Raw genomic sequence first — 26,634 nt, forward strand, 5'->3', positions numbered from 1 at the left:
ATCCCAGGGACAGAGGAGCCTGGTGGGCTGCCGTCTATGGGGTCGCACAGAGTCAGACACGACTGAAGTGATTTAGCAGCAGCAGCAGCAGCTTATTCCTTTTAGGTGTACAATTCAGTGATTTTAGTAAATGAAGAGAGTTGTATAGCTGGCTCAGTGGCTCAGTGGCTCAGTGGTAAGGAATCTGCCTGCTAATGCAAGAGACACAGGTTCGATTCCTGGGTTGGAAAGATTGCCTGGAGAAGGAGATGGCAACTCAGTCCAGTATTCGTGTCTGGGAAATCCCACGGACAGAGGAACCTGGAGGCTACAGTCATGAGGTCCCAGAGAGTCGGACATAACTTAACAACTAAACCACAACAACACAGAGTTGTGTATCATCACCACAGCCAGTTAACATTTCCATGGCCCCCAAACTTCCCTGGTGCTCGTTTGCCCCAAACGAGCCACACTCCCTTGTGCATCCCTGCTCCCTCTCCCAGCCCTGGCTACCCATGGTCTGTGTAACTTTGCCTTTTCTGGGCTTCCATGTGAACGGGGCCAGGCGACACGTGGTCCTTCACGTCTCACTGTCTCCCTTGGCACAATGTCTCGATGTCCATCCTTGTTGTTTGGGTCAGGAGTTGGAGTCTTTCTGTTACTGTATAGTGTCCCACTGTGTGGACATGTCATAATGTTTTTATCCACTTGTTGATGCACATTTTTCCAGCTTTAGGCTATAGATAAAGCTGCTAGGAACATTTGTGTGGTCTTTGTATGAACATACGTTTAAATTTTTCTTGGGTAAATACCAGGGAGTGGAGTAGCTGGGTCATATCATAGGTTCTGTATTTAGTATTTTAAGAAAATTACCAAATTATTTCCCAAATAGTTGTACCATTTTACATTCCTACTAGTAATGTATGAAAGTTCTCATTCCTCTGCATTCTCACCATCACTTGGTATAAGTCTTTTTCATTTTAGATATGGTGAAAGAAAGTGAAGTCGCTCAGTCATGTCTGATTCTTTGCGACCCCATGGACTGTAGCCTACCAGTCTCCTTCATCCATGGGATTTTCCAGGCAAGAATACTGGAGTGGGGTGCCATTTAATAGATATGTAATAGTCTCTCATTATGGTTTTGTTTGTATTTCCCTAATTACTAATGGTGTTGGACATCTTTTCATGTTTATCTTTTCTTATTTGCTATCCATATGTTTTTGGTAAAGTGTTCATGTTTTCCCCCGTTTAAAAAATTGGATTGTTTTCATATGTATGTGTATATATATACACACATATGTATATGTGTATATACACACACATATATATTTTGCATATAAGTAATTTATCAGATATGTGTTTTACAAATATTTTCTCAGTCTCTGGCTTGCTTTTCATTCTGTAAGCAGTGTTTTTAAAAAAATTTTTAAATTGAAATATCCATGAACTGAGGAGCCTAGCGATTTTTTCAATGGATCATGCTTTTGATCTTCTATCTAAGAAAGGTTTCTCCTGTGTTTTCTTTCAAAAGTTTTATAGTTTTAGATTTTAAATTTAGGGCTGGAAAAGGATAGGAAATGGTTTCCTTCCCTCCTTTTGATCAGTCTGGCTAGATTTTCTTGAAGACAATCCTTGGTTTCATTTCTTTTTCTCTATTGCTTTCTCTTGTCTCTCTTACTGATTTTTGTTCTAATTTTTATTATTTCATTTCATTTTGTTCTAATTTTTTACTATTTCATGGCTGTTTAATTTGGATTTCATTTGCTCTTTTTTTCTAGTTTTTTAAGGTGTAATCTGAAGTTGTTTGTTTGAGACTTGCTTCTTTTTAATAGGGCTCTTCCCTGGTGGCTCAGATGGTAAAGCATCTGCCTACAATGTGGGAGACCCAGGTTTGATCCCTGGGTTGGGAAGATCTCCTGGAGAAGGAAATAGCAACCCACTCCAGTACTCTTGCCTGGAAAATCCTATGGACAGAGGAGCCTGGTAGGCTACCGTCCATGGGGTCACAAAGAGTCGGACACGACTGAGTGACTTCACTCACTCACTCACTCTTTTTAATAGGGATTCCCTGGTGGCTCAGACTGTAAAGCGTTTGCCTGCAATGTGGGAGACCCGGGTTCGGTCCCTGGGTTGGGAAGATCTCCTGGAGAAGGAAACGGCGACCCACTCCAGTACTCTTGCCTAAAAAAATTCCATGGATGGAGGAGTCTCATGGGCTATGGCAAAGAGTCGGACACGACTGAAAGACTTTGTTTCGTTTCTTTTTCGTTTCTTTTTAATATGGGCATTTTCGTGCTATAAATTTCCATATAAGTACAGTTTTAGCCACATTCTACAGATTTTGGTATTTGTGTTTACAGTTTCATTCAGTGCAGAATACTTTCAAATTTCCATTTTGCTTATTCCTTTCACTTTTGGATTATCTAGAATAGTATTATGTAGTTCCCAAATGTTTGGGGGATTTTCCAGATATTGTTGTACTGTTGCTTGTAATTTAGTGTTGTTGTAGCCAGTGAATGCTGTATGACTTAAATCTTTTTAAATTTATTAAGACTCTGTTTCAGTGCTGAGAACACAGTCTATCTTGGTAAATGTTCAAGTGCACTTGAAATGAATATGTATACTGCTGTTATTGTTGGGCAACTGTTATATAAATGTCAGATTAGATTGTTAGTGTGGTTCAGATCTTCTATATCCTTATTTTCTATTAATTTCTATAAATTATTTAGAGAGATAATGAAATATCACACTATTTTATAGATATATTTGTTTCTCCTAGTGTTAGATTAGCTTCTTGTACTTTGAAGTTCTGTTATAGATAAATAAATGTTTAGGATTATTATGTCTTGTTGATGAACTGACCCCTATCATGGTAACATTTATCCTCTTTATCTCTGTTAGTATTCTTTCCTCTTTTTTTTTTTGTATAGTTCTTCTGTGTATTCTTGCCACCTTGCCTTAATATCTTCTGCTTCTGTTAGGTCCTTACTATTTCTGTCCTTTACTGTGCTCATCTTTGCACGAAATGTTCCTTTTTGGTATCATTAATTTTCTTGAAGAGATCTCTAGTCTTTCTTTTTTTTGAAGAAAGCTGAGCACCGAAGAATTGATGCTTTTGAACTGTGGTGTTGGAGAAGACTCTTGAGAGTCCCTTGGACTGCAAGGAGATCCAACCAGTCCATCCTAAAGGATATCAGTCCTGGGTATTCTTTGGAAGGACTGATATTGAAGCTGAAACTCCAATACTTTGGCTACCTCATGTGAAGAATTGAATCATTGGAAAAGACTCTGATGCTGGGAGGGATTGGGGGCAGGAGGAGAAGGGGACAACAGAGGATGAGATGGCTGGATAGCATCATTGACTCGATGGACATGAGTTTGAAGGAACTCCGGGAATTGGTGATGGCCAGGGACCTGGCATGCTGCAATTTATGGGGTCGCAAAGAGTCGGACACTCTGAGTGACTGAACTGAACTGCCTATTGATGGAGAAGATAAGAGGGTTATGGAAGCTTCCACCATAGTTTCATTTCAGTTCAGTTCAGTTGCTCAGTTGTGTCCGACTCTTTGTGACCCCGTGAATCCCAGCAGGCCAGGCCTCCCTGTCCATCACCATCTCCCGGAGTTCACTCAGACTCACGTCTATCGAGTCTGTGATGCCATCCAGCCATCTCATCTTTGGTCGTCCCCTTCTCCTCCTACCCCCAATCCCTCCCAGCATCAGAGTCTTTTCCAATGAGTCAACTCTTCGCATGAGGTGGCCAAAGTACTGGAGTTTCAGCTTTAGCATCATTCCTTCCAAAGAAATCCCAGAGTTGATCTCCTTCAGAATGGACTGGTTGGATCTCCTTGCATCCAAGGGACTCTCAAGAGTCTTCTCCAACACCATAATTCAAAAGCATCAATTTTTCAGCGCTTAGCCTTCTTCACAGTGCAACTCTCACATCCATACATGACCACTGGAAAAACCATAGCCTTGACTAGACGGACCTTTGTTGGCAAAGTAATGTCTCTGCTTTTCAATATCCTCTCTAGGTTGGTCATAACTTTTCTTCCAAGGAGTAAGCGTCTTTTAATTTCATGGCTGCAGTCACCATCTGCAGTGATTTTGGAGCCCAAAAAGATAAAGTCTGACACTGTTTCCCCGTCTATTTCCCATGAAGTGATGGGACTGGATGCCATGATCTTCGTTTTCTGAATGTTGAACGTTAAGCCAACTTTTTCACTCTCCTCTTTTACTTTCATCAAGAGGCTTTTTAGTTCCTCTTCACTTTCTGCCATAAGGGTGGTGTCATCTGCATATCTGAGATTATTGATATTTCTCCTGGCAATCTTGATTCCAGCTTGTGTTTCTTCCAGCCCAGCGTTTCTCATGATGTACTCTGCATATAAGTTAAATAAGCAGAGTGACAATATACAGCCTTGACGTACTCCTTTTTCTATTTGGAACCAGTCTGTTGTTCATGTCCAGTTCTAACTGTTGTTTCCTGACCTGCATACAGATTTCTCAAGAGGCAGGTCAGGAGGTCTGGTATTCCCATCTCTTTCAGAATTTTGCACAGTTGATTGTGATCCACACAGTCAAAGGCTTTGGCATAGTCAATAAAGGAGAAATAAATGTTTTTCTGGAACTCTCTTGCTTTTTCGATGATCCAGTGGATGTTGGCAATTTGATCTCTGGTTCCTCTGCCTTTTCTAAAACCAGCTTGAACATCAGGGAGTTCACGGTTCATGTATTGCTGAAGCCTGGCTTGGAGAATTTTGAGCATTACTTTAGTAGCATGTGAGATGAGTGCAATTGTGTGGTAGTTTGAGCATTCTTTTGCATTGCCTTTCTTTGGGATTGGAATGGAAACTGACCTTTTCCAGTCCTGTGGCCAGTGCTGAGTTTTCCAAATTTGCTGGCATATTGAGTGCAGCACTTTCATAGCATCATCTTCCAGGATTTGAAATAGCTCACTGGAATTCCATCACCTCCACTAGCTTTGTTCATAGTGATGTTTTCTAAGGCCCACTTGACTTCACTTTCCAAGATGTCTGGCTGTAGATTAATGATCACATCATCATGATTATCTGGGTCATGAAGATCTTTTTGTACAGTTCTTCCCTGTATTCTTGCCACCATAGTTTGGCCCCAGGTAAGTAAAAGGGAGGGAACACAGCTCCACCCATCAACAGAAAATTGGATTAAAGATTTACTGAGTATGGCCCCACCCATGGGAAGAAGACCCAATTTCCCTCTCAGTCAGTCTCTCCCAACAGGAAACTGGCGGGCTACAGTCCATGGGTTGCAAAAGGTGGACATGACTGAGTGACACCATTAAGGGATTCTTATAATTAAGCATATATATAATTAGCAATAAATGTTTCTAAGTATTTACCCAAGGTAAATTAAAATGTGTTTAGGAAACATTTGTATTCTAATATTTATCAGTTGAATTCGGTTGCTCAGTCGTGTCTGACTCTCTGCAACCCCATGAATTGCAGCACGCCAGGCCTCCCTGTCCATCACCATCACCCGGAGTGCACTGAGACTCACGTCCATTGAGTCGGTGATGCCATTCAGCCATCTCATCCTCTGTCATCCCCTTCTCCTCCTGCCCCCAATCCCTCCTAGCATCAGAGTCTTTTCCAGTGAGTCAACTCTTCACATGAGGTGGCCAAAGTATTGGAGTTTCAGCTTTAGCATCATTCCTTCCAATGAACACCCAGGACTGATCTCCTTTAGAATGGACTGATTGGATCTCCTTGCAGTCCAAGGGACTCTCAAGTGTATTCTCCAACACCATAGTTCAAAAGCATCAATTCTTTGACGCTTAGCCTTCTTCACAGTTCAACTCTCACATCCATACGTGACTACTGCAAAAACCATAGCCTTGACTAGACGGACCTTTGTTGGCAAAATAATGTCTCTGCTTTTCAATATGCTGTCTAGGTTGGTCATAACTTTTCTTCCAGGGAGTAAGCGTCTTTTAATTTCATGGCTGCAGTCACCATCTGCAGTGATTTTGGAGCCCAAAAAGATAAAGTCTGACACTGTTTCCACTGTTTCCCCATCTATTTCCCATGAAGTGATGGGAGCAGATGCCATGATCTTCGTTTTCTGAATGTTGAGCTTTAAGCCAACTTTTTCACTCTCCTCTTTCACTTTCATCAAGAGGCTTTTTAGTTCCTCTTCACTTTCTGCCATAAGGGTGGTGTCATCTGCATATCTGAGATTATTGATATTTCTCCCGTCAGTCTTGATTCCAGCTTGTGCTTCCTCCAGCCCAGTGTTTCTCATGATGTACTCTGCATAGAAGTTAAATAAGCAGGGTGACAATATACAGCCTTGATGTACTCCTTTCCTATTTGGAACCAGTCTGTTGTTCCATGTCCAGTTCCTAACTGTTGCTTTCTGACCTGCATACAGGTTTCTTAAGAGGCAGGTTAGGTGGTCTGCTATGCCCATCTCTTTCAGAATTTTCCACAGTTGATTGTGATCCACACAGTCAAAGGCTTTGGCATAGTCAATAAAGGAGAAATAGATGTTTTTCTGGAACTCTCTTGCTTTTTTGATGATCCAGTGGATGTTGGCAATTTGATCTCTGGTTCCTCTGCCTTTTCTAAAACCAGCTTGAACGTCTGGAAGTTCACAGTCACGTATTGCTGAAGCCTAGCTTGGAGAATTTTGAACATTACTAGCGTGTGAGATGAGTGCAATTGTGCGGTAGTTTGAGCATTCTTTGGCATTGCCTTTCTTTGAGATTGGAATGGAAACTGACCTTTTCCAGTCCTGTGGCCAGTGCTGAGTTTTCCAAATTTGCTGCCATATTGAATGCAGCACTTTCACAGCATCATCTTTCAGGATTCAAAACAGCTAAACTGGTATTCCATCACCTCCACTAGCTTTGTTTGTAGTTATGCTTTCTAAGGCCCACTTGACTTCATACTCCAGGATGTCTGGCTCTAGGTGAGTGATCACACTATCATGATTATCTTGGTCGTGAAGATCTTTTTTGTACAGCTCTTCTGTGTATTCTTGCCACCTCTTCTTAATATCTTCTGCTTCTGTTGGGTCCATACCATTTCTGTCCTTTATCGAGCCCATCTTTGCATGAAATGTTCCCTTGGTATCTCTAATTTTCTTGAAGCGGTCTCTAGTCTAACATTTAGAGCAGCTTTATTTATAAGAGCTGAGAACTGAAAACAACTTAAATCTCTGTCAGTAATGAATGGGTACAAATTTTGGTATTATCTCTGTAATGGTGGACTGTGTGTGTGTGTGTGTGTGTGTGTGTGCGCGTGTGCACGCGTGCGTGTGCTCAGTCGAATCTGACTCTTTGCGATGCTATGGACTGTAGTCTGCCAGGCTCCTCCGTCCATGAAATCTTCTAGGCAAGAATACTGGAATGGTTGCCATTTCCTGTTCCAAGGGATCTTCCTGACCCAGGGATTGAACCCTTGTCTCTTGCGTCTCCTGCATTACTAGCAGGGGCATTCTTTACCACTGTGCCACCTGGGAAGTATGTTACTCGGTAATAAAAAGAGTGATATGACATGATATGAATCTTAAAAATGTTATGTTGAGGGGAAGCAGCCAGAAACAAAAATAGTTTGTATGTGATTCCTTTTATATGAAATTCTAAAAAAGCCCAAACTAGTTAATGGTGATAGAAACAAATCTGTGGTTGTCTGAGCCTAGAGATGGAGGCAGGAATTTACTGCAAAGGGCATGAACTAGCTTTTTTAAAAAAAATTTGGTTGAGATACAAAACTGTGTTAGTTTCAGGGAGACCTGGGTTTAATCCCTGGTTTTGGAAGATTCCCTGGAGGAAGACATGGCAACCCACTCTAGTATTCTTACCTGGAGAATCCCCATGGACAGAGGAGTCTGGGGGGCTGTGGTCCATGGGGTCACAGTGACTGAGTGATTAAGCACACCCACAGTCTCCTATAGTGTGGCCCTTGACTGTCTTTCCAGCTTACCTTCTGTTTCAACACCCTGCCTCTCACTTTCCTTATGACCTTTGTTTCCCAACACTAGCCATGTTAATCTCATTTCTTTTGGCTATTCGCATCTCTCCCTTCAGCCTCTTGTTTAGTTTACCCTTTAAAACTCGTATCAGGACTCTCTGCCTCCGGAAAGTCTTCATTTATTTATTAAACTGTCCTTCTTCACATGCTTCCTCTCCAAGAAAGAGAAGTACTCTGACGGTGTTTCTCTGGTTCAGTCATAGCTCTTAAAGGTATAGTTACCATTTTGGCTTGTGTTTTTAGTCCCACTAGATTGTGTACTTGTTGAGCACAGTGATTATATTTAATTTATGTTTTGGATCCACAGGCCTGCTTTATAATAAGTGCCTAATATATATTTGTTGAAAGATTGAATATAAATGTTAAGTGAGAAAAGGAGGTAAAAGTACACATGGAGCGATTATTACTGCTTTGTTTTAAGCAAAACTTTTTGCATAGAAAGAAAAATACTGGGAAGATTTATATCAATATTTTTTAATACCAATTTAGGTGGTAAGATTAATTTCTTTAGTATTTTTGGCAGTTTTGAATTTTTCAAAAAAGCATTTAACTTGCAGTTATTTCATGAGACATTATCTTAAAAACTGACTGTATAACTTTTGCCTATTCAAATAAATTTTTGCATTTCTCTAGGTCCACAGCACAGACACAATGTTTAATCCTTTAACCACAGACCTGAGTGTGAAGATTCCTGGTTGGTCAGATGTATCGGTTCAGCGAGAGGCATCTGAGGATTCCAGTGCGAGTCCTAGCATTCAGCAAGTAAGAAGCCCTGAGAAAGGCCTGGTGGCTCACCCTCTGCCGGTGGCTCCCTCCTACAGCTATGCCACCCCTACCCCACAGGCCTCTTTCCAGAGCACCTCCACACCACACCCAGGTGAGCCTTTTGCTTCTCTCCTTGGAGATATGATCGGGAGATAGAGATTTTGATCAAAGTGTTCCCTTTTAGTGGGAAGAAAGGACAGAGGCATGACTTTTATTAATAAATACTGTAGATTAAAGAAATAATCCTATTAGTATCCCTGTAATTATAGTACATGGTCTCTCAATCATTTTTATCGGTAAGCTCCAACCTATGGGAATTTATGAGGCTCTGTCTAGAGTAGAATTCCACTGCCTAGACTCAGTTAAATAATGATCAGGGAACCAAGCAGAGACACACTGGGAAGAAAGTTGGATCTGTACAACTGTTTGCCTTCTGAATGGCTGATCATAGGTCAGAACATTTGTGTCTCTGATTTTGATGCTATCAAAATGCTTATTTAGGCTGTACCACGTGGCTTCTGGGATCTTAGTTCTCTGACCAGGGATCATACCTGGGCCTCAGCAGTGAAAGTGCTAAGTCCTAACCAGTGGACTGCCAGAAATTTCTGCATTTTTATTTTTAAAGCAGCTCATAGAGAGGAGATTTATATGGAGCGTTCCTTTAGCAGCTGGTCTGCTTCATAAATTCCATTCTGAGATATTTGGAGGAAATGGTAAATCAAGGAAACTAAGTTGATCTTTATCTCCTGAAAAAGTCAACAGGGTGAAGCAAAGCCAGTGAAAATGCTTTTTTTTTGGCCAGTTTTTGATTTCCTAAGGTTTCCTTTGGTGGTAATATAACGTGAAATCTAGGGTTTCAGTCCTGCGGCATTAAAATAATTTTTGTGTTCAGGCAGGATGGTTGTGATTTTTGGTATAATTGTGAAAGATTTGGGCTGCGCTGTATTTTTGTCCATTATACTTTCTCTGAGTATAGTGGTTTCTTTCTTCTCTTTTTTCCTCTTTTGAAAAATTGCTTCAGCAGTTCTTATTCCACATCCTGGAGTGTCTAAATGCTGAAGTTTCCATAATGGATGGTTTCATTTCTCCCTTAGTGCAGTATTCCCAAGCAGACAGATAAATCTCAAATTTCATATTTGTGTAGGAAACCCTTTTCACCTCCCAGTCTTGGAATATGGATGAACCAGCCAGTTGTTTGCTTTAAGCTCTTTTAGTTCTTGGGTCTCATCCAAATGAACAATTATTGTTAGAGAAATAGGATTTCTATAATCAGTGGTTCTCAAAAGCCTATAAACATTTGAATGTTACAGCTGTGGAGGAGGGGTGCTACTGACATCTGGTTAGTTGGTAGTGACTAGATACACTGTTAGGGCTTCCCTTGGGGCTCAGACGGTAAAGCGTCTGCCTACACTGCGGGAGACCCGGGTTCGGTGGTACTAAACATCTTAGAGGGTGCAGGATACCCCCTCACCCTCAACACACACACGGATAATTGGTCCAGAATGTCATAGTTGAGAAACTTTGACGTGTATGAAGTAGCTGGTGAATAGCAGAAAGATAGTATCTAACTGTTAGCTGATGTGCCTGTTCCAAATGCAGAAGTAGTTCAGGAAGTAGATTAGTTTGAACTGAAATGGTCTGGAAAGATTTTTTTGGAAAGAAGACTGGCTTTTAAGCCAGAAACAAAGTACTGTACTTTGTTTGCTTATAAGAATACACCCCAGTTGAAGAAAATAGTTTTAGCAAAGTCCCCTATAGTTTTAGCAAAGTCCCCTAGCATAGACCATGGTTTCCATGGAGCCCAAGAGGGAAAATGAATATAGCTAGAGGAGGCAGAATCAGGGGCAGGAAGGATGAGACGATGTAATCCAGTGATGATGGATCTCTTATGCCAGGTTAGGAGTTTGGACTGAAGCATGAAGTGTGAGTGGGGGGTCTTAAGTAGAAGAGTAAAATGGTGGGTGAGTATTTTAGAAAAATTTGGCAATAGGTGTTTTAGGAAGACAGAATGGATTAGAATAGGGAGAGCTAGCAGAGGAAAGACCAACTAAGATTCTTGGAATTATCTAAGTCTGTGGTTATATCAGTTGAAATGGAAAGAAAATTAAGGCTGGCCCTGTGGTCAACATTTCTTTGAGGAACTTTGTGTATTTTATCAACATAAAGATGATGGAACAGAGCTAAATTCTATTTATTGAATTCTGTGAAAAATACTATATAAGGAGGGCTTAGGGAAAGACCATAGTTAAAATACAGTGGAGAAAAACTCAGAGAGAAAGGAAGAAAGTGGAATAATATGGTATCGTAATAACCAAGAGTTTTTAAAGATGGAGGCAGTCAGCAGTATTAGACGCTATAGAGGTGAAGGTTGAGGGTTGAGAAACAGCTATTAGATTTGCTAAAAGCACTGTGTTGATGACCTCTGAAGATTCTTTTCAGTGAAAAAGTGGGGCAGAGTCACATTTCAAGGGATTTGAGAGTTGGTAAATAATGAAGAAATGAAGACAATAGCTGAAAATTGTTTATAGAAGAAATTTGACTACAAAAGAAAGGAGAGAAATAAGATAGTCTGGACCTAATTTCTTATCTCATGTGTATTGACTTCCTTTCCAGTTATAAAGGAACTAGTGGTGTCTGCTGGAAACAGTGTTCAGATCACATTACCTAAGAATGAAGTTCAGTTAAATGCATTTGTTCTTCCAGAACCAGATGCAGGTAAAACATCTACTTAATTTGTATAGTGTTTTAATTTATAATGATATCTACATACATTTATTTATTCTCAAAGTCCTATGAGATTAGGATATAGCTTGTACATGTACAAATATTTATATGATATGCAAGGCAGTGTAATGTGTGAGATTATAAGCGTTGATATTAAGGCTGGATTCAAGTCATAGCTCAGTCAGTCATTGTTGTTCAGTCTCCAGGTTGCATCTGAGTCTCTGCGACCCCATGGACTGCAACATGCCAGGCCTCCCTGTCCCTCACCATCTCCTGAAGTTTGCCTAAGTTCATGTCCATTGAATCGGTGATGCCATCCAACCATTTCATCCTCTGTTGCCCTCTTCCGCCTTCAATCTTTCCTAGCTTCAGGCTCTTTCTAAGGAGTCGGCTGTTTGCATCAAGTGGCCTAAGTATTGGAGCTTCAGCATCAGTCCTTCCAATGAGTATTAAGGGTTGATTTCCTTTATGATTGACTAGTTTGATCTCCTTGCTATCCAAGGGACTCTCAAGAGTCTTCTCCAGCACCACAGGTCGAAAGCATCAATTCTTTGGCTTTCTGCCTTCTTTACAGTCCAACACTCAGATCTGTACATGACTCCTGGAAAGACATAGCCCTGACTATATGGACCTTTGTTGGCAGAGTGATGTCTTTGCTTTTTAATACACTAAGTTTGTCATAGCTTTCCTGCCAAGAGGCAATCGTCTTCTAATTTCATGGCTGCAGTCACCATTTGCAGTGATTTTAGGGGCCAAGAAGAAAAAATCTGTCACTGCTTCCATCTCTTCACTTTCTATTTGCCATGAAGTGATGGGACAGGATGCCATGATCTTAGTTTTTGAATATTGAGTTTTAAGCTGGCTTTTTCACTCTCCCCTTTCATGCTCATCAAAGGCTCTTTAGTTCCTTTTCACTTTCTGCCTTTAGAGTGGTGTCATCTGCATATCTCAGGTTGTTGATATTTCTCCCGGCAATCTTGATTCCAGCTTGTAACTCATCCAGTCTGGCATTTCTCATGATGTGAGTTAAATAAACAGGGTGACAGTAAACAGCTTTATCATACTCTTCTCAGTTTTGAATCAGTCAGTTGTTCCATATAAGGTTCTAACTATTGTTCTTGACCTGCATACAGGTTTCTCAGGAGATAGGTAAGATGGTCTGGTGTTCCTGTCTCTTTAAGTCATTAGCTGGATGATTTTAAGTCAATTATTTAACTTCCCTGTTTCCATTTCTTTCTCAGTAGAATGAAGATAGTAATCCCTACTTCATAAGGTTACTTTAAGGGTAAAATGAAGTGGTATATAAGGTACCTATATACCTTAGTGCCTAGCACATAGTGGATGCTCTTTAAATGTAGATTTTATTATGTCCATTTAAAAGAGGAATAAACTGAGACTCAGTTAACCTGTTTATTTTGGTCAAACAACTAGTAAGTAGCAGATACAGAACTTGTAGAGAAGTTATTCAAGACTACTGCTAAGATAGATTTGTCACTTAAAGAAAAAAACCAAGCCCGATGTAATATACAATATTCAGATTTATAAAATTTATAAATTAGGGGATTATTAACTTATTATTTAAGAAAACTTTTGTAATATGAGCATCCTTTCTCCTTTGAAGTATATGTTAGTATACCAAAGTTTGACTTACAAACACACATTTTCTCAAGACTGTGACATGAAGTGAAGCATACTTTGATGGAAAATGATTGCATTGGGTTTGTGTTACTCATTATAGGGTAGGTCAAGTAGCTAGTTGTAAAGCTAGTTAAAAACAGAATGCCATACTCTATTCAGGATGGGGTCCTTCCATTTTAGGAACACATTTCTGGTACAGTATCCTTACTTTCTGGGCCTATTTATGCAAAAAGTACTTTTCCAGAACCTAAATGCCCTCCCTCTCTGTATTTCTGCCCTCAGTTGAGTTTTCCTTATCAGTTCGTTCTACCTTCCTATAGAGAAACATCTTCCTTTCCTATTCTGGTGATAAGGTGAGTGGATTTGGTAGCCTTTGAAGATGCAAGTGAGGCAAGAACTGCTTTGAGCTACAGTTGCTTCCGCTCTTTTCTGAAAGATATCCCAGCTCTACTGTATTTTCTCTTCTTGCCCCTGTTTGCATATGCCCTGTATGTGGGTGAGTTAACATCACCTTGTGTATCAGTCTTCCAAAACACATCAGTTCAAAAACAGATTCTTTCATCTCTCCTTTTCCCAGTTTCTTCAACCTTTATCTGGTGATACAGGAGATGGATGGTTTCAAGCTTTCAAAGGTTGAGGACAGTGAGGCAGGACCAGCTCTGCCTGTTCTTCATCGCCCTCGTCTTCTTTGGCAACCCTGAAGCACCTCTCAGGATCCCTCTGGGTTCAGAGGCATGGGTTGAAAACCACTGCCCTAAATCATTAAAACCAGCATTCTGTCCAACAGACCTACACTCCGTTGTTCCTACCCTTGGGCAAATTCCTGTCTGTAAGGCATAATTCATCCCCCTGAGCTTTTCTGTGCTAGGAATATTGTCATATTTTGAAATCTGTGTTGCTAGCCTTAGATATGAGAAAATTGTCAGTTCCTAGTGTGAGTCTGTTTTCTGTGTGGAAAAATTTTTTCTAACTACAGTTCAAGAGATGTCATCTCTTAGCACCAGTCCTCCTTCTCCCACTTCTTCCCTGCTTCTCACCTCACCTAACTTTTACATCTACATTTATCAGAGCTGCCTGGGGCTGACAGTTGGCCAAAACAAAGCCAGTATTTTCTGGAGGAAGAAAGAGAAGATCTTGTATCTCAGGCTTATAAAGTAAAATCTCATCTTAAGTCTGTTTGGAATTAAGTTCTATGTGTTAATTTTAACTTTTGAACTCATGAAATAAGATGACCATTCTCTTTAAGCATTTGAGGCTTTTTCTCTTTCCTTTTATTTTTCCCTTTTTGGGTAGTAACTTAAATTAAACCTTCCTACCAAATCTCACCCTTTCCTAGCCATTAAATGCATTTTGTTCCCCAAAATATTTAAGACCACTTGAACTGGGGAGGAATTGCACTTAGACACAGGATTCTATGGTCACTCTAGATAGTCAGATAGTCTAAGCTGCAAATGAGGACCATTTAATGCTTCATTTGATCTTAATTAATTTCAGTGGGACCTGTTTTAAATGGGCCATCCCCTACCACCTTCTGCAGTGTGTTATTTAGCTCAGCAGGAATGAAGTAGCTCTTCTAACTCACCAGGGTGTGATGACCTCAGTGAGACGAGCATTGTTAGCACTCTGTAAAAAGCTATTTTTGAACCATGTTATTTAGAAGTCATTCCTGTTCTTTGTTGCAAAAGAAGTTTTGCAAGAAAATGGCCTTTGATCCCAGTGAGTTCATCCTTAGTGCTTGGTAGGGCAGCATTTTCACTGGATGCCACATCACACGGGATGCTCTGGATTGGTCCACAGCAGGGTAGGTATGGGGCAGGGGTGAGCTTGGCCATGGGGAGAGTGGAAGAAGCCCTGACTGGAGCCATCAGCAGAATCTGTCCTTCCTTTCAACAGAGTGTTTGGTTTCCCTTTGGCTTTAGGGTGAAATCTTGAAAACTAAGATCTTGTTAAGACTAGAAAAATTGGGTTATTGGCAGGCTGTGTGGCTACCCTCTTCATGTGTAGGTTTGTGTTTTCATGATTTTTGTAACTGCCCTTCCATAGGAGAAACCTACACCTACGACTGGCAGTTGATTACTCATCCTAAAGACTATAGTGGAGAAATGGAAGGGGAACATTCCAAGATCCTGAAGCTGTCCAAGGTGAGTTTGCCTCATGTCATTTGTAGGGATGGGGTAGAGGTCTTGACCATTTTCTAAAATGTATAATATAGAACTTTCTGTCCACACTAAAGTTAGGAACAATCTTTTAGAAGTGAATCCTCCAAAAGTCTGGCTGGCTGACATCCAGTATTTGTTAGTGTATGATTCTCAATTTCTCATTTATGGTGAGAATATAAGCATAGTGGTGATAGCTGAAAATATACACTAAACAGCTTTTAAGGGTAACATAAGGATCTTAGAATTTGGGAGATAAGCTAGGTTATTTGTGGCCGTATGACTGTGTAAATTGGCTCAGTCTTTTTTGGGATTCTGTATAGTTATTAAGAGCCGTAAAAATGTTCATATTCTTTGGCCAAGCAATTTCTCCTTCTATATGTCTTTCTTTTAACAACTGTTCATTGTACATTAGTTATGTGGCAAGAATTGGGGATTTACTAGTTACCAATGTGAGAGTTGGACTGTGAAGAAAGCTGAGTGCCGAAGAATTGATGCTTTTGAACTGTGGTGTTGGAGAAGACTCTTGAGAGTCCCTTGGACTGCAAGGAGATCCAACCAGTCCATCCTAAAGGAGACCAGTCCGGGGTGTTCATTAGAAGGACTGATGCTGAGGCTGAAACTCCAAAACTTTGGCCACCTCATGCGAAGAGTTGACTCATTGGAAAAGACCCTGATGCTGGGAGGGATTTGGGACAGGAGGAGAAGGGGACGACAGAGGATGAGATGGCTAGATGGCATCACCGACTCAATGCACATGAGTTTGGGTGAACTCCGGGAGTTGGTGATGGACAGGGAGACCTGGCGTGCTGTGATTCATGGGGTCGCAAAGAGTCGGACACGACTGAGTGACTGAACGGAACTGAATCATAATATTAACATTTATGGAAAATAGAGTCTAGTAGGTGCTATTGACTGAAGCAGGTAAATAGAACAGGGATACACTGGGTCAGTATAGGGGGTATTGAAGCCCCAGAGAGTTAGAGTAGATTTCTTAAAAGAGTTGGCCTACTTGGGTCATGAAATGTGACTGGCTTACTGGATAAGGGGTGGAGTGGTCATATCCCAAACAGAGGAAGGAATGTGTCCACTCGGCCAAATGATGGAGAGAAATATGGGGAAAAGGGAATTATATGTGGTTCATCCTGACTGGACCCCATGGTGTGAGAAGAGCAGTGGCACAAATGAGTTGGAGAGATGTAGGGGCCAGATTGCACAGAGCCTTGTGTGCTAGAAGGACTTTGATTCTTATCCAGAGGGAGCCTTTGAAAGGTTTTAAGCAAGTGAATGACATGTTCAGATTTTCAGTTTAGCCTGACTGCAGATTGGAGGAGAGAAGACTGACACTAGGGACACGGTGAGGAATCTGTTGAGACATGTAGGTATGAGGTTGATAATAGTCTGAGTGAAAAAAAAGCAGAACAAATAACATAAGCCTTGAAAACCACCCATTGAGCGCTTTCCATGTGCTAGATACAGGGCTAATTGTTTTATGCAATTATTTCATTTAATCTTCCTAACAACCCCAAGGCATAAATATTAATATCTCTTCTACAAATGATGAAGCTAAAAATTAGAAAAATAAAGTGGTTTGGTCTAAGTGCACAAGGCTCTTAAATGGTAAATTTGAACTGGAATTTTCCATCTCTGAAGCCCATGCTCTTAACAACTGTGCTATGATGAATGGTTAAAAACTAAGGTGATGAATATGAATAGAGAGAAGTGGGTGGATTTGAAAAATATTATGGAGGTCAATCTGGTGATCAGTTAATTGGATGGAGGTGTTGGGGAAGAGAGATCTAGGATAATTTTAGCCTTTTGGCCTAGGGACTGGCTGGATGTTGGTGCGTTTGTGACAGTATTCACCGAAGTGAGAAGTATAGAAAGAGGAGCAGGTTTGGAGGAGATTTGTTTGCAGATGATTAATTCATTTTGGGACAGAGTGAGTTTGAGGAACCTGTGAAACATTTGAGTGGAAGTGACCAGTAAGCAGCTGAGGGTAAGGGGCTAGAGATCAGGATGCAGGTCTGGGCTACAAAGATAGTACACCAGCATCAAATAGGTGGCAACCAAAGCCATGGTAATAGATATAATCATCCAGAGATTATAGAGAGTAAAGAAGTAAATGGCTTGCAGTTGGGATCCTGGGGAACACAGTCATTAAGGGTCTAGAAGGAAGAGAAATGGGAGAAAATGAGGAGCAGGCATAGTAGGGAAAGTCAAGGAGGGGGAGCCTCACAGGAAGAAGGTGGTGGTCAGAAAGGCCACGTGCGCTCGATCAGCATGGGCCCAAAGGAGACAATTCAAAAGAAAAAAATCCTTTTGCCTGAAAGATGTTCATCACAGCATTAGTTATAATAGTGAAATTTGTGAAACAACTATCCAACAATGTGAAATGCTTATGTGAATTATGGCACATTTAGTCATGTACTGTTCTGCAGCCATTAAAATGACTATTAAAGAGACTGTTCTAATGGGAATAGTGTTCATGCTAAATGAATTGGAGAAAGAACAACGAAAAGTGTGATACATACTGCTGGAATAGTGAGCTCCTTGAAGGTGGGGGCCTTGCCTTATTCATCTCCAAACCCCAAGCCTAGAACAGTGACCATATACAATGGTTCTCAATAAGTGTTTGCTGAACAAGTGAACTGTTTGTAGCTCTTTTTTCGTGTGTGTGTGGTAAAAGAAGGATATAAGAAAAATATGATTAATTGGGGTATTAGGACAATGGGATTGTGGGATTTTGTTGTTGTTGCTGTTATGTTCATACAGTTAGTAGAAATCAGGAGGGGAAAATATTCAGATATTTGAGAGCTATTTGGTGTTTTTACAAAATGTTTTTCTTTGCAGAGTTGATTGTTTTAATTTCATAACTGAAATAGGATGGTTGGGCTCTTAATGTTCTTCTGAAAAGAAAATGGGAGTACAGAGATACTGAAATCCCTTCTGTTGTTCAGAGTCAGCTAGTAATAAGATTCGCATTAAAAGCTATGGGTTTTCAGTTTCTAATTCATTGTTTCATCTCTTTAGCTAGTTTACTTTCTCCATTTTGGAAATGGTGCAAGAACAGGAATATGCAAGAATCAGCATTGAAAAATTTAGAAATATGTGTTATTTTAAATATAATTGCTGCTGTTTGTGGTTTTCTAAAAGATCTTCTCTCACTTCTGCAGCTCACTCCAGGCCTGTATGAATTCAAAGTGATTGTAGATGGTCAGAATGCTCACGGGGAAGGCTACGTGAATGTGACAGTGAAACCAGGTATGTTTCCCAGCCCCAGCCCTGTCTCCATTGCTCCCTCTGCAGGATTCTCAAGGAGATGGAGATTTAACTTTAAGGGTCTTAAATTCTCATTCCTTTTTGGTAATATGTTTACGTATTGGGCAATTGCTAGTTCTGGCAAAGTGTATGTAGTTTGATTCTAATTGGCATACCTCGCTGGGCAGGATAAAGTTGGTCACGTGGCCCACAGTGTTGTGTGGCCTGTCTACTTGAGAATTATTTCTCCAAGTAGGTCATGCTGAGAGAGGACCATGTGTGGTAATTAAGAGACACAGGAAAGGCAGGGGCCTGGGAGAAGCAAGCATAAGGTGGCAGGCTCTGTCTGATCTCTTTCCAAAAATGTGGGCCTTTGCACACAGAATTCCTCGTTTAAACCCTGCCAGTCCTCTTTTATCTTGGAAGCCAGATCTCATCATTCTGTTCAGGAGATCCACTAGGGCTTCTCTCGTGGCTCAGCAGGTGAAGAATCCGCCTGCAGTGCGGGAGACCTGGGTTCCATCCTTGCGTTGGGAAGATCCCCTGGAAAAGGGAAAGGCTACCCACTCCAGTATTCTGGCCTAGAGAATTCCACGGACTGTATAGTCCATGGGGTTACAAAGAGTCGGACACGACTGAGAGACTTTTACTTTCATTGGTAGATTACAGTGCATTATCAAGGTATCTTGTTTCGCATTTTCAGAAAAATTTGGGGATAGTTGGAAAGTGACACATACATGGGCACAAATTCTTAATACTGTTTTCTATCTTTGTAGGTAAAGGGTGTCTTTTCCTTCCTTGAACTTTGTAGCCAAAGTAATCCCTTCACCTTCGTAAAAATGTGTTAAGCATAAAGACCGTTTGGTCATTTCTCAAAGAGGAGGCTGCTGGGTTTGTAGCTCACATTCATGAGAGTGGACTGAAGTGTTTTGTTCCTTCCCAGCACTCAGGCCTAATAATCTCACACACAGCCAGCTCAGGGATGGTGAAGAAATCACTCATTATTTTTTCACACAGTCTGTGCCAGGAGATGGTTTGCTTGCCAAGTCCTTTATTGCACAAAGCTTGTTTGTTGTCCGCCTCTATTCAGCTTGCCTGAAAGCAGTCAGTTGCTGCTATAGTCCTTACAATATACTAGATAGTGCATGAGCATTGAAAGTATGCACAGGGCGTGGCCTTAGCCATCATCAGGTTTCCAAGAGATTTTAACAATCCCAGGTGTCTTAGGTTAGAATGTCAGCTTGATCGTGTGACTTTCCCATTCGGCGACGCTCAGCTATCCAGTTATGTAATGGAAACTGACATATAGTGCACTCATATGACTTGCTTCTCCTATGATATAACTTAAGGAAGCCCTTCTTCCAGTTTCTTGTGGGTCATGTTTTTGCAGAGCCCCGTAAGAATCGGCCTCCTGTTGCCATTGTGTCACCACAGTACCAGGAGATCTCTCTGCCGACCACTTCTACAGTCATTGACGGCAGCCGTGAGTACATGTCTCAGCATGATGTTTTGGAAGAGCATTCACTGTGTACTCTTGCAGCCAGCTGTGTCTGAATACTGTTCAGACCAGTCTTCTTGGCCATGCTAGGGAAGACCAACTATCTGAAGCAATCTATTAGGAAGTAAAAACTAGACAGGCCCTTTTTAAAATCCCCATGTGGCCCGACTAAAGTTATAGTTCTTCTCTGAGATGGTAAAAAAGTAGTGTTATTCATGCACTTAGCATTGAAGCTTGCTGATTTTCAAATTTGCTTGCCTGGAGTTGCCATTCTTAGTTATGAAAACAAAGCTCCTTCCTATCCGTCATGGCAAGATAAGTACCTGAGAGTCTCGACAAAGAGCTCTCACTTAGCCATCACTGCCTAACAAGATCCTTGTCAGCCTTCTGGAGGGACTCAGACTGTTCCCCCAACCTCTGCCTGGGCTCATTATTAACATTTTACCCTTCAGAGTAGTGTCACCTAATGGGTGACATGAGAGAATTTCTGGGTTGGCTGTGTGTGCACACAAGAGGTTCAGGCCTGTTATCTCGCCTGTCTTCGCCTGGCTCTTTGAGACCCATCAAGGCCCAGTTATCCTGACTGTGTTGGCATCACCAGTGGTCTCTGGTGGAGGCAGTCCCTGCTTAGCAGAGGAGTCTCTAGCAAGGTTAAACATTTCATGTAGATGCTTCTGGCAAGCAGAGGAGGATGGAAGAGTAGCAGGCCAAGAGGAAGAGACAGACCAGAGTGAAACACTTGTGTGAGTGGTAGAAAGAGTTCACGGAGTACCATTTATTTTATATTTTTCAATAGGTCAAAGTTAAATAATATGTAAAGGTACACAGTGAAAAGAATCATTATCATCCCTTTCTCCCAACTGTCCATTTTCCTTCAGACAACCAGTGGTATTATTTTATGCATCTTTCCAGAGATATTTTATGTGTTTATAAGAAAATATATGGTCTGTGACAACACATTACACACACAGTTATGTACAATGCTTGTTTCTATATGTTGGAGAATTTTTCTGAATTAATACATGCAATACTTCTTCATTCTTTTTTTTCTTTTAATGATTATGTAACCTTCCGTTATATGAATGTATAATTTCATTGTATAAATATATACTTGTTTTCAGTCAATCTTTATTGATGACCATTTAAATTATTTTTGATTTGCTTTTAAAATAATATTACCATGAATAATCTTATAAGCATGATAGTTAACACAAATATTAAATGTTCTACAGATATATAACACAAGTGCAGGATTAAGTTCCTCGAAGAGGTATTGCAGGGACAAAGATAAATTTTCCCAAATTGCTGTTTATAGAGGTTTCAATTTATGACTTCCACCATAACGTTATGAGGAGTCCTCTTCCCCCACACCTTTATCCATATAATCTGTTAGGAAATTTTGGTGGTTACCAATTAGATAGGTTAAAAAGTGCTGTGCTAAGTGTAAATTTCCTTTTCTTTTATTTTAAGTAGGTTGAGTATCACTTTTGATTTTACTTTTTTATACAGTAGCATTTTAACCAGAGGTTGCCTATGTTGGAGTCGTTGGAAAACTACACAGTGGAATATTCATAGAGAGGGAGAATGACCCAATAATCCTAGGAAAGAAACACTCTGGAGAGATAGTCTGTAATTTCATGAAGTTTTCCTCATAGTTGGCCTGGTTTGTGTAAGCTGGATAAGTGCTGAGACCCAGTGCTCTCATGTAACTGATATTTCTTTATGACCAAGAAAGCACTGATGATGATAAAATCGTCCAGTACCACTGGGAAGAACTTAAGGGACCTCTGAGAGAAAAGAAGATTTCTGAAGATACCGCCATATTAAAATTAAGTAAGCTTGTTCCTGGGAACTACACTTTCAGGTAAATTTGGATCCTTCAAGCTTACCATAGGCCGTTTTTCCCCCCTTGTGAGTTTTACATTATTAAAAGAGTAACTCTGACAGATATCAAAATTCCCTATAGAGTTGATTGATAATATAGCCTTTGGTTCCATTCGTTCTTTAAGCCATGTGGTAATTGTGGTCAAAACAGTGATCTTTTTAGGGCAATGGTCCTTGCATAATAGATCAGGATCCACAGAGCTAATCCTTCTCAGAGTCATACTTGGCATATATCCAAACCTTTTTATGGAATTTCTGTTATAAACTAGAAGGACCCATGGCCTTTTCTCAGGAAAATTCTATAAGGAATCTACTCTCATCTCTTCCCTTTGGGAAATGCTTCCTCAGCTTCTGATATCTCAAAATCCTTACTTTTGACTAATTATTTATTTGAATATAATTTGTAGGATCTTTCCCTATTGGGGACTTTACAGAGAATATGATTCAAAGTCAGTTCTTTTGGGAACTAGCATTGACATACTAGATTGTGGTTAGTGAGTATGAGGCTGATTCTAGAGTAATCTTCCTTGTATTTACATTATTCCTTGTATTCTGCAAAGCACTTGTACTTGAGTGTTGCACAAACACCATATGTACACTATACTATCCTTATTTTACCGCTGAGAAAAATGAGGCTAACTACTGACTTCTCTGAGGTCACACAGCTAGAGCTGAGATGCAGATTTTCTAACCCCCAGGGTCAGGGCTCGTTCTCTCTGCTCCTTGGCTTGACCTGTATGTTTTTTGTCTCTGCTTCCTTGAGTGCTCTTCTCAGTCTTTCAGGGTTCTGCCTCTCTTCAAGGACCTCCTCCATTTTCAACGAGGCTCTTAGAGATCCCTTCAGAGAGGAGTAGTCTCTATTCCCTGTTACACTCAGTGTCTCGGTGTGGTGCTTGCCATGGTGCAGCAGCTTGTTCACAGGTGTCTGTCCTCCCCGCTGGACCTGAGATTAGTCACATTTGAGACACTACCAGAGATGCAGCAAGGACCTAGCACAGCACCTGCCATGTAAATAACTAAACGAGTCTGACTTAGCAGCACTCTCACTGACTCCAGACTTCAAGTGAATGAAGGGTAGCTGCCATTACAGCAACACAGGAACCTTCTCATTGGCTTAAAATGGAAATATAAGTTGGTTTTTGCCTTGAATTTCTAATATAGAAACTTTAATGTTTATGGAGTTTAGCCTGGGCCATGTGACCCTTTTTGAAATAGTAACAAAGACAGCTACTGCTTCTCGCACACTTACTGTGCCTTTAGTACTGTTTGGAGCTCTTTGCACGCAGTAGCTCATTTAATCCTTGTAACTGATATAATTATTCTCATTTTACAGATTAGGAAATAGAGTCACAAAGAGGTTAAGTAACTTGCCCAAGGACACATAGGCTGCTGACTCAAGTCTAAGCTACACAGCGTTTTAACACTGTGTACCTGGAGCATTTCAGGAGAACGGGTTACTGGGTGCAATTCTGTTTTTCCAAGCCTCAGTCCGTAAAATGATGGGATTGGGTTTGACTAGCATTAAGGTCCAATTTGTTTGATTCCACTTGCCTTTTCTTGTCCCCTGCTTTTATGTGGTGGTGGCCTCTTTCCCCAGCCCTGTGGTCAGCTGCTGTTTGATTCCAGGATTTTTACACACAAGCCAGGGACTGTCTAAGGTGAAAGTCAGAGTAATGGGCATTTGCCATTTTGCATCTGTCTATAACTTGCTTTTGTTCTGAAAGAGAAGACAAATAAGATATGTTTAAAAAAAATAAAAAACTGAAAACAGGGAAACTGGAAAAAGAGGATAGCTTACGTGGATTTTTCTTTTCCGAGTATTTGCTTATTTGTGTGTGATGTTTTTGTGCTCTTTTTCTCAAGGCTGTAATATCAGAAATCCCCTTAAGACCATAGGTAAAAAGTGAGACTGTGGGATTAAAAACCCACAGATGTCTGGCTCTTTCTGTGGCTGGTGGTGAGATTTAAACAAACGACATGTCTTTTATATGCTTTTCCTCTTTCTGTCAGCAAAATGGAAGGAGCCCAAACCTCCTTGCTTGCTTATGCTCACATTTTGAGGTGGCAAGAGAAGCTTTAGGCTGTTCAGCTGGAAGGCATCATTTAGGTAAAAGCCTTCTCTTATAAATGAACATTTTTTTTTTCTCTTGCAAATTCTCTTTCACACTGGCACAAACTGTGGGACTGTTGCGTAGGAGATTCATTTCCATCTCAGGCTCCCGTCTTACTGGAGCCAGCCTTCCCGGTCCATCCTAGAGGCTGTCTGCCCAGGAAGTCCATTCTCGCGCTGTGTACACAGCCAGAACAGGATGATGGGAGGAGAGCCTGCTGCAGTCAGATCTTGCTTTATTTGGTGTAGCGTCTTTGAACCTCATAGGGATAGGGGCTGGGAATTACTGTTTCTTAAGACTTGGTTCTGGGCTTTGGAGTCAGAGCACTGGGCTTGCACCTTGACTCACTATTTAGCTCTGGGCAGGTTTCTTAACCTCTTAAAGACTTGTATAATTGTGAGATTGATGATACCTCTTTCTGTATGGTTGTTGGGAGAGCCAGATCAGACAGTGCTTGGAAAGGTCCCAGCCATGGACACAGGTAGGCAGCAGAGTGAAACGGTATAGAGATATATTGTCTAGATTTAGATCCTGACTCCACTACTATCAAGCTTTCAAGCTTGGGCAAGTTACTTTACCTCTTTCTGCCTTGGTCTCCTCATGTGTATAGGGGTGAAATAAGGACAGTACTTTATAGAGCTGTTGTGAGGATTAAGTGAGATACAAAGTGCTTAGAACAGTGCCTGCCACACAGTAAACTCTCAGTCAGTCTTAGCTTCTAGCATTTTCTTAACTCTCCAAAAAGAGTGGGTTAGAATTGATTGCCACCTGGTAACCCTGCCACATTGCAGTTTTTTAGCCTTGAGTTGTAGTTCTTCCATGTTTATTCCTCTCTTTAAGCCCATCCCTGACGGTACTTCTCTCTCTGTCCTGACAGCTTGACTGTAGTAGACTCTGATGGAGCTACCAACTCTACCACTGCAAGCCTGACTGTGAACAAAGCTGTGGACTACCCCCCTGTGGCCAATGCAGGCCCCAACCAAGTGATCACTCTCCCCCAGAACTCCATCACCCTCTTGGGGAACCAGAGCACTGATGATCATGGCATCACCAGTTATGAGTGGTCGCTCAGCCCAAACAGCAAGGGGAAGGTGATGGAGATGCAGGTAGGAAGGAAGAGCACCTGTCTTTTCTTGCCCAGGGAAATTAGAGCTGCTGGACTGGGTCACCCATCCAAGGCTTATTTTTCTCTGTCTTAATAACGAAAGTCAGATTAGTACATAGAACATTGTTTTTTTTTTTTTTAAGAAAGGTTACAGGGCCTTCAGTTAACCCATTAGCAAAAACTTTTATCTTAAATATTTAGTATTAGAGGAAAAGACTGATAGCTGTTCTTGGATAATTTCAGGGAGTCAAATTCTTTAGAAGCTACAAGGGTACAAACCTTTTTTTTTTTTAATCAAATTTTTTTTGGCGTATAGTTGCTTAACAATGTTGGGTTAGTTTCTGCTGAAGAGTGCACATTTTGAAAGCGAAAGTAAAAGTTGCTCAGTCGTGTCCAACTCTTTGCGACCCCATGGACTATACAGTCTACAGAATTCTCCAGGCCAGAATGCTGGAGTGGTTAGCCTTGCCCTTTCTCCAGGGGATCTTCCCAACCCAGGGGTCGAACCCAGGTCTGCCTGCAGGTCACACTGCATGCCTGCATTGTGGGAGACCTGGGTTTGATCTCTGGATTGGTAAGTTCCCCTGGAGGAGGGCATGGCAACCCATTCCCGTATTCTTGCCTGGACAATTCCCATGAACAGCCTGGTGGCCTACAGCCCGTGGGGTCGCAAAGAGTCAGACACGGCTGAGCGACTAAGCATGGCACAGCACATCTTAGTGAGCTCTGTTAGAAACTGGAGTAGATTGCCTGACTGGATTGTGAGCATCTTCTCTCTGAAGATACTGAAGAAGAGGCTAGGTCAGTCGACAGGCAGGTGACTAAGTGAAGAAAAGCGGATGTGGCAAACTGGACAACATGAGCCCCAACTAAAGGGCTCAGCAGCCCCTCACGTTGGACTGGTTGCTGCCACTTTGGGGTACGGTCCCAGGGTTGTCAGATCCTCCAGCTTTTCAAGAGAAGACAAGTCTAGACTTTTACATGAAATTTTCCAACTTTTAAGACCCTAAGACCAAATAAAATGCCTGCAAGCTGGATTCAGCCCAGAGGCTGCTAGGTTTTGCCAACTGTTTTAGAAGTTCCTGCATTGGCAGTTGGCTCTAAATCATCTATAATATCCCTTCTGACACTCAGGAGTCTTACGTTTTCATGTTTGAGGCATGACTTAAAGCTCATGTTTCATCTAGCTTTAGTTTAAGTATTATATGAGGTTTCTCTGCTGTCGCAGAATCTGTTCAGACCTGTAAGGGGACAGCACAGCATTACAAAGTATCTTGAGTTGTTGCTGCCATGTTTTATTGAGGCAGCTTTGTTAAGCATCACACTTTGTTAGAACATTGTTTTCTAAATTGTGTTGTTTTGTTACATGTTCATGGTCTTCTTTTTGGCTTGAGTCATGGAAACGGATCTTGGTTATCTCTGCACATTTTCCTGTACTCCCTTCCCTCGTGAGCGCTCTGACTTTATTTGAAACTGTTGCTGTGTCAGAGGTTTATTC

General features: G+C 41.1%; 1 protein-coding gene across 2 annotated transcripts in view; it reads left to right on the top strand.

Moving 5' to 3' along the window:
• Positions 1-26,634, top strand: part of KIAA0319L (KIAA0319 like) — a 100,879-nt gene that overhangs the window by 51,038 nt on the left and 23,207 nt on the right. For both annotated transcript variants that reach the window (XM_040231721.1, XM_040231720.1), the window contains exons 4-10: positions 8,628-8,871; positions 11,373-11,474; positions 15,165-15,262; positions 18,454-18,541; positions 19,929-20,021; positions 21,768-21,900; positions 24,909-25,137. In XM_040231721.1, coding sequence (XP_040087655.1) covers positions 8,628-8,871; positions 11,373-11,474; positions 15,165-15,262; positions 18,454-18,541; positions 19,929-20,021; positions 21,768-21,900; positions 24,909-25,137 — 987 coding nt within the window. The remainder of the gene's footprint in view (positions 1-8,627; positions 8,872-11,372; positions 11,475-15,164; positions 15,263-18,453; positions 18,542-19,928; positions 20,022-21,767; positions 21,901-24,908; positions 25,138-26,634) is intronic.

This window comes from Oryx dammah, unplaced genomic scaffold (assembly GCF_014754425.2).
Source record: "Oryx dammah isolate SB20612 unplaced genomic scaffold, SCBI_Odam_1.1 HiC_scaffold_28, whole genome shotgun sequence".
NCBI lineage: Eukaryota > Metazoa > Chordata > Mammalia > Artiodactyla > Bovidae > Oryx > Oryx dammah.